The sequence below is a fragment of the Notolepis coatsorum genome (assembly GCF_963971535.1).
Source record: "Notolepis coatsorum genome assembly, contig: SCAFFOLD_4712, whole genome shotgun sequence".
Lineage (NCBI taxonomy): Eukaryota > Metazoa > Chordata > Actinopteri > Aulopiformes > Paralepididae > Notolepis > Notolepis coatsorum.
Genome location: NW_028171292.1, coordinates 2501 through 10932, shown reverse-complemented (window position 1 = coordinate 10932; position 8432 = coordinate 2501). Strand labels below are relative to the sequence as shown.

General features: G+C 55.6%; 1 protein-coding gene across 1 annotated transcript in view; it reads left to right on the top strand.

The window, feature by feature from the left end:
* Window positions 1–438: 438 nt before the first annotated feature.
* The window catches only part of rai1 (retinoic acid induced 1), a gene marked incomplete at both ends in the record, with an annotated part of 8321 nt that continues 327 nt past the window's right edge, over window positions 439–8432 (top strand). Inside the window, 4 exon segments of the mRNA XM_084339200.1 lie at window positions 439–3288; window positions 3658–4864; window positions 5084–6234; window positions 6307–7944. Of these exon segments, the coding sequence (XP_084195326.1) occupies window positions 439–3288; window positions 3658–4864; window positions 5084–6234; window positions 6307–7944 (6846 nt within the window).

Genomic DNA, 8432 nt, shown 5'->3' with positions numbered 1-8432 from the left:
TGTGTGTGTGTGTGTGTGTGTGTGTGTGTGTGTGTGTGTGTGTGTGTGTGTGTGTGTGTGTGTGTGTGTGTGTGTGTGTATGTGTGTGTGTGTGTGTGTGTGTGTCATATCAGAGCCAGCGGTTCATAGGGAGAGGAGGATTTTGCCCACGGGTCTGATCTCTCCAGGTGACAGATAAAAAGAATTAGAGGTTTTAGATGAGAAGAGAGGATTCTGGGAGTATAAAGCCCAGGCTCAACAGTACTAACACCCTCCCTTCTCTGCCCCCCCCCCCCACCCCCCCCCCCCCCCCCCCCCCCCCCCCCCCCTCGCCTTCCTTTCTCCTCCCCCTCTCCTCTCTCTCTCTCTCTCTGCCCCCAGAGCCCCCCAACCCCCCTCTCCCCTTCCCCATCTCATCTCACCTCCTCCCTCCTGCTCTAGCCACAGACGGAGAGAGCCATGCAGTCCTTCCGTGAGCGCAGTGGTGGTTACCATGGCAACCAGCCATGTTACCAGCAGGAGCCACATGAATTATCCCGCCTAGAGAGCTACCGGCAGCACCCGCACCACCCCCACCCTCAGCACCCTCAGCACCCTCAGCACCCAGGCCCCGGCCCCCACCCGAGCCCCAGTCCCGGACACGTCAGGCCGGGCTACGATGCCCACCCGCTGGCCACCCCCACAGGCATGCCCTCAGCTGGAGGTGCCGGAACCGGGGAAGGCCCCAAGGACTGTTACAGCCAACAAACCTACCCTGGCTACCCAGGCAGCAGTGGGGGGAATGGGGGCGGAAATGGGGAATCAGCGGCCTCCCAGGCAAAGAAGCCCTACCGAGGGAGCAAAGTGCCTCCCCCTGCCCCCAGTCAGCACGTGCAGAGCCCCGGAGGCTACAGCAACCACATGGGCACTGCGGGATACTCAGCCCAGTACATGAGCGAAGGCCACCTCCAGCAGAAGTGGGATGACCCGGCCCAGCTGGCCCAATACGACCAAGAGATGGTGGCGCGGCTGGAGCCCGGACCTCCTCCCTCTGGTTCTTCCCAGTACATGGACCAAAACATGCTGGGTCACTCCCAAGCCCAGTGCCACCAGCCCTCCACCCCTGCCTACACCAGTCCGCACCACCAGACCCACCCACCCAACCCAGCTTCTTCCCTACTCATGTACCCCCAGAGTCACCTGCACTACCCCCAGCACTCCCCCTCGCCCTCCCCCTACATGGAGAAGTGCAGCGCCATGCCTCACTGCTACAAAGGCTACAGCATGACGCCCACCTCCCAGTACAGCAGACAGATGAGCAGCCACAGCTCTCTGAAACAGGGGGGCTACAGGCCTCCACAGAACAGCTATGGCTACCAGCAGCCTCCCTCCAGGAGTGGCTATGAGTCCCAAGCGCCCTTACAGGGCATGCCCACCACACAGGAAGCCCACCCCAAGTACCAACACTACAGCCATCCCCAGCAGAACTACTGCCTATCTGAGCTGTCCGTCAGATCACCAGAACAGTACTATCAGACATGTAGCCCCTCCTCCAGTCACTCCCCGGCGCGCTCTGTAGGCCGCTCGCCCTCCTACAGCTCCACCCCTTCGCCTCTGATGACCAATCCGGAGTCCTTTCAGTACGGCCAGCCCCCCATGACGCCTGGAGCCGCCTCTTCCTCCTCGTCCTCGTCGACGGGCATGCAGGAGCAGGGGAATACCACTACCATGCTGATGCCCCCGCGCTCCCACCCCTCACCCGGCGTGCCCCACGGGGCCCCCCACAGCTACACCTCCGCCTCCCAGGGCCCCACCATGAAGGAGCGCTTCTCTGAGAAGCTGCTGTCTAACCCCAGCCTGTGGAGTCTGAACGCTCTCACCTCTCAGGTGGAGAACATCTCCAACAACGTCCAGCAGCTGCTGCTCTCGGAAGCCCTGGTGGCCAATAAGAAGTGCAGCAAGCGCAGCAGTGGAGGGAGCAATAGCAGCATTGGTAGCGGGGGCTCCTCGAAGAAGGGCGAGGAGTACAAGGAGTATAAGAGCCCACCCTACCCAGATGGAGGTGGTGGAGGTGGAGGCCCCATGCAGGACCCCTACTCCACCCCGCATCACCAACCACTGCCCATGGAGCTTCACGAGGGAGGCTACTCAAGCAGCAGTGACGAGCAGCTGGAGAGAGGTTACTACTACTGCAGCCAGGGCAGGAGTCCAGCGCAGGCCCCCAACAACAGCCACCTCAGCCTGGACACAGCCTCCTCCTGCTCCATGACGTCTCCGGATGACATGTCCACCAGGTCCGGGGACTCGGGCCTCCACAACCTAACCCCTGACCCTCGGTCACAATCGGGGCAGGGTGGAGACGGCATGTGCACCCCTGCGAAGAGCATAGGGGATGAGAGGTCCCCCGCCAGTGTCACCATTCCCAGTCCCATGAAACAAGAGAGGGACTCCCCTCCGGAAATACAGCGCATCAGCGAACCCATAAAAGAGAACTTTGAAGAATCCGCGTGGACAGAGAAAATGGCCGACGAAGACGAGGCGATGATGAAAAAGACGCCCGACCGAGCGAAACCCGTCTCGGTCACGGGTGACTCTCTGGAGAAAGTGGAGACATGGTCAGAGGACGAGAAGAGTCCGGCTCTCTACAGCAAAATAAACAAAGGGGAAACAGAGAAGAGCTACTGCTATGAGGAGGCCATGTTCCAGGGCCTTCAGAGCAAATACGACGCCAACACTGGAGACTCTGTGGAGCAGTCTCCGGCAGCCCTCTCCGACTCCAGCCACAAGGGACACTTGGGCCAAGAGATGAAATCGGAGGCCTTCAAGTCCGAATCTCCCAGCGCCTCGGAGAGCTCGGTGAAAACGTCGCCTTTCATTTCCAGGGGTGACCTTGAGCAGGATCAATATTCCACTGAAAAGGAGGACAGCTCTGAGAACACCTCGTCGACGCCCCGCAGGGAGACCTCAGAGGAGAGCAACTCAGAGAAGAGGGAGAGCAGAGAAGAGGAGGAGGAGGAGGATGATGATGATGATGACGATGAGGAGGGTGAGGGAGAAGAGGAGGGAGATGAGGAAGAGGAGGAGGAGGAAGTGAGAGAGATACAGCAGCAGCAGCAACAACAACAACAACCAGAAGAGGAACAGTTACAACATTCTCTAACACCTCCCCAGTCTGCAGAGGTTAGGGAAGAGGAGGAGGAGGTTGAGAGGGAGGGTGAGGAGGAGGAGGAGGAGGAGGAGGAGGAGGAGGAAGGAGAGGGGGAGGGGGAGAGAGAAAGCCAGCAATTGACCATTGAGGAGAACATGAATAATAGAGAGGCGTCAGAGGGGTGTCCTGAGGAGCTCTGCAGCAGGACAGAGGACCAGAGGGCTGAGCCTGCTACTGACACTGAGCCTACAGAGACAGTCCCCCAGCCTACTACTGACACTGAGCCTGCAGAGACAGACCCCCAGCCTCCTACTGACACTGAGCCTACAGAGACAGTCCCCCAGCCTACTACTGACACTGAGCCTGCAGATACAGACCCCCAGCCTACTACGGACACTGAGCCTGCAGAGACAGACCCCCAGCCTCCTACTGACACTGAGCCTGCAGAGACAGACCCCCAGCCTACTACTGACACTGAGCCTGCAGATACAGACCCCCAGCCTCCTACTGACACTGAGCCTGCAGAGACAGACCCCCAACCAGAGGCAGAAGCAGCGACAGCAGCAGATGTCTCTGAGAGGGGGTCAGCCATCGGTGACACAGCTCCTCAGCCCGAGTCTGCCATGCCAGTCTTCTCAGCTCTTAATGACAAAACAATGCCTCCCGCTCAGGCCAGAGATCATATTGATCACAGTGACGCTAAAGTACTGGAGCCAGACTCCCCTCAGCTGCCTGGCAAGTCAATACTACCCTCTGCCCCCTCCTGGGCCGACACCCCGCCCTCCCCGAAGAAAGGTGATGAAGACATGGAGCCGGGCATTAGTTGCCCCAGTGCTGTGACCCCCTCGGCCAAGCCTGAGCCTGTTGCCCCATCTGCCCAGCCACGGGCCTTCGGACGCAAACATGCCAGGGGTAGGAGGAGACTTGGTGTGGGCATCAGGCGGCAGCTTAGTTTGGAAAAGGAGGGAGAGAAAGATGAGGAACTAGCCCCCTCACCCGCACAGAAACATTGCATGCCCCCCAGCAAAACCATACTCTTCTCTGATCAGACAGACCTCACTCATCAGGATTCCATTGTGACACCCAAACTTCTAACTTCTAACTTGCGCTCTAGAATGTGCACACGCTCGTTCAATGCACCAGATGTGCCCCCTAAAGTTGAGCCCCATGTGAAACGAAAATCAGGGCCCAAACCAGTTCCAAAACCAGGAGCAAAACCTGGTCCAAAACCAGGGCCCAAACCTGGTATAAAGCCAGCGCCAAAACCTGGGCCGAAACCTGGACCTAAACCAGTACTGAAACCTGTGCCAAATGTACCAGATGTTCCCCCTAACGTTGAGCCTCCTGTGAAAAGAAAGCCAGGGCCCAAACCTGGGCCAAAACCAGATGTAAAGTCTGGTCCAAAACCAGGGCTTACACCTGGACTAAAGCCTGAAGATGTTCTTCCTTCTACTGAAACTGTACCTCCCAAGGCCTCAGTGGGTCGTCCCAAGGGCTCAGTCTCTAAAGCAAAGTTGCTACAACAGGAAGGAACCATTCAGCCTTTGACAGGTAGAGGCCAGAAAAGCCTAAAAGCTACTATCACACAAGTAAACCAGGAGGTAAAACAAGAAAACCAGGAAATAAAACAAGGAAACCAGGAAGTAAAACAAGAAAACCAGGAGGTTAAAGCACCAGTCAAGCATAATAAGAACATGGTTCTAAGATCCAGAAAGCCCTCACAGGAAAAGGTTTCAAAAGAGAAAGAGAAGGAGAAAGAGAAAGAGAAGGAGAAGGAGAAGGAGAAGGAGAAGGAGAAAGAGAAAGAGAAAGAGAAAGAGAAAGAGAAAGAGAAAGAGAAAGAGAAAGAGAAAGAGAAAGAGAAAAAGAAAAAGAAAGAGAAAGAGAAGGAGAATGAAAAAGAGAAGGAGCCGGAGGAAGATACTGTATCTCAAAACCTGACAGAATTAAAAACGAGTGATGTTTCTCTAAAAGTAGAACAGCCTCCAAGTGTAGAACAGAATCTAACTATCACTCCTGACACAGACAAAGATGTTTCAATAGCCCCACCTCCTCTTATCTCCCCAACTGCCCCAACTGCTGAACCTAGAGAAACAACGATAATTCCACTCAAACGAAAACCCAGCCCAGAGTCCCCTCCAGCGCCGGTGAAGAAAAAGAGGGGTCCAAAGCCCAAACCAAGACCCCCACCACCCGAAACCCCACTGGTGGAACAGGTTCCACCCAAACCCAAGGAGAAAGGCGTCCGTGGCCCCAAAAGAAAGCGAGGGGCACCCAAAAAGGCTTCTGTGAGCATTCCTCCAACCAAAGAGACACTTCTCACTGCAGGCGAAAGTGACAGAGTGGCTGATGTGCCCGCTGTGGCCCCTCAGCCCCCCACTAGGACAAAGGTACTCCCACCACGCAAAGGCAGGGGGCAGAAATATGAGGCCATGGTGCAGAAAATTACATCTCCCAGCTCTAAGAAACACCTTCTAACTGCCCAAATGGAGAGCACTCTAGTTGATGATACAACACCCAAGCCTTTACCTCAACAGGTATTAAAAGAGAGTGAGGCCCCCTCGCTTGTGAATAGCACTTATCTGGTCATGGATGAAGCAAAAAACAACAAAGCTATACAGGAGTTTGCAAGGCCAGCAGAAGGAGAAGTGAGAAAGGTGAGGCGTGAGGGGGAGAAACGGGAGGTGAGAAAAAAGGCTTCAAAACCAGAGGGGGCGAGACGAGAAGTGAGAGGAGAGGCTGCGAGGCAGGAGGAGGTGAGACAGGGAGGCATTAAACCCGAGGGGGTGAGACAGGGGGAGACGATAGAGGGTAAGGTTACGCAGAAGGAGGTGACATGTGACATGGGTTGGAGCTCCGCAGGGACGGCGAGGGCTCAGCGAGAGAGGGTGCCAGACGCAGCAACCAAGCCCACCAGAACCAAGAGGAAGAGGTGGGCCATGGTGGAGAGCACGGATGCCTCAGCGGTAGCCCTGGAGGCGGGAAGCCTTATCATCACAACGCCGCGGCTAGCCAAACAGAGGGCCATCAAGAACAACCACGAGATGCACCTGAAACAGAGAAGGAAGAAGAGGAAAGGCCCTGGTGATGAGCCGGAGGCAGCCGAGGAGACAAAGGCTGAAACAGCAGTAGAAGTAGTACAACAACAACAGCAACAACAACAGCAAGAACAGGTGAAAAAACAACTACAACTACAACAGGAACAACAACAACAAGAATCACAACAACAACAGGAGGCAGAAACAACTCCCACTGAATCCCCTTTGCCTCCTCTCACCACTGGCCCAGTGGAGTCCCCACCGGTTACCGGCACAGAGGTCCTCCAGAAGCCCAGAAGAGGCAGGAAACCCTCTGCGAACCCCACCAAGAGGAGGCGGGGCAGGGCCCCGGCAGAACAAGGCCCCCCTGGCAAACCCGCGAAGGTGTACAAGAAGCCCGGGCCAAAGCCGGGGATGAAAGACGCCATAGAGGTCATCGAGGCGGTGGTGCGGGCCGCAGGGTGTGAACAGGGAGAAAAGGAGGAGAGAGAAACAGAGGAAAGTGAAAAGAGGGAGAGAGAAAAGAAGGAAAGAAAGAAGAAAGGTTTAGCGGGCCCCGTGGTGGCGGCGTCCAACAAAAAGACAGTCACCGTGAGAAGGATTCGACGCAAGCTTCCCAAATTAGACGCCAAACTGTCCTTCCGCCCGTACGTTCGCATCAACAATTCCAGAGACATTTCGTCTTGGTGCACCATAGTCAACAGGCAGGAGGAATCAGTCGTTCTTCAGAAGTACAAGAGGAGGAGGCTGGCCAAGATGAGAAACCCGCACACAGTTGCCAAGGTGATACCACACACCGTGGCAATGCTCCAAGGCCCCTTTGTTAATAAGATCCTGATCGACAGGTGTCTCACGTGTTGCCTGTGCGGAAAGCCGGCAAATTACAGAGAACTGGGGGATCTGTGTGGACCCTACTACACAGAGGACAGCATTCCACGGAAATCCCTGGCTTCTCTATCCATCAGGCACAAACAGCCCGTTAAGGACATCCCAGAGAAGGCCAATGACAGTTATAGCAACAGCAACAGCGAAGAAGCAACCAGCTCATCCAACAGTGAGCGAGAGGGCAGTACAGAAGAGGAGGGCAGTACAGAGGTACCCATCCAGGAGGGCAGTAGTAGTAGTAGCAGCGGGCACCAACACTGGCGCCACCGGCGGGCAGAAAGAGCGGGCCGGGAGGGCGGCACACGCCGGCTAACGCTTCGAGAGAGGTTCAGAAGGATGCAGCAGCTCCAGACCACAGGGCACTCTAGTGGCCAGGAGGGCAGTGGCAGCTTGCTCCAGACCACAGGGCACTCTAGTGGCCAGGAGGGCAGTGGCATCTTGCTCCAGACCACAGGGCATTCTAGTGGCCAGGAGGGCAGTGGCAGCTTGCTCCAGACCACAGGGCACTCTAGTGGCCAGGAGGGCAGTGGCAGCTTGCTCCAGACCACAGGGCACTCTAGTGGCCAGGAGGGCAGTGGCAGCTTGCTCCAGACCACAGGGCACTCTAGTGGCCAGGAGGGCAGTGGCAGCTTGCTCCAGACCACAGGGCACTCTAGTGGCCAGGAGGGCAGTGGCAGCTTGCTCCAGACCACAGGGCACTCTAGTGGCCAGGAGGGCAGTGGCACCTTGCTCCAGACCACAGGGCACTCTAGTGGCCAGGAGGGCAGTGGCACCTTGCTCCAGAGGCTACAGGGAGAGGCGGAGGCCAAGGAGCACTGGGCACATGATAACTGTGCTATCTGGACTAAGGGAGTGGTCATGGTGGCCGGGAGGCTGTACGGCCTGAAGGAGGCTGCCGGCAGAGCTGCCCACACGGTAACATAGCTCCTCTAGAACTTCTGATTGATGTGCTAACATTAGTCTTAGTAGATCATATGTGAACTACTGCTAAACTCAGCACACATACATAGTACTAAATGTGTGGGCAGAGTATAGTCTACTGTTTGTCACGCTGTTCTAGTGTATGCGGGTTGTCCTGTTATCATTGCACCATGTGCATGTGCGTGTGCACGTGTGTGTGTCAAACTGTGGAACTTGAACGTCTACCATTATCACCAAGAAAATGTGTAAATAATTTGCAATGGAACACTTAATTGATCAATACAACGTGATTGCAATAAGAAAGGTAAAGATTATCCATAATGAAAACATGTAGGCTATACACAGTATATATTTGTGGCATGTGCAATATCATTGGTAAATTGTTGAGACACTAACTTTTATCCATTTTCCCCTCCTCCCTCTCTCTCTATATATCCATCTATCACTCTGCCTATCTATCTATATATCCATCTATCACTCTG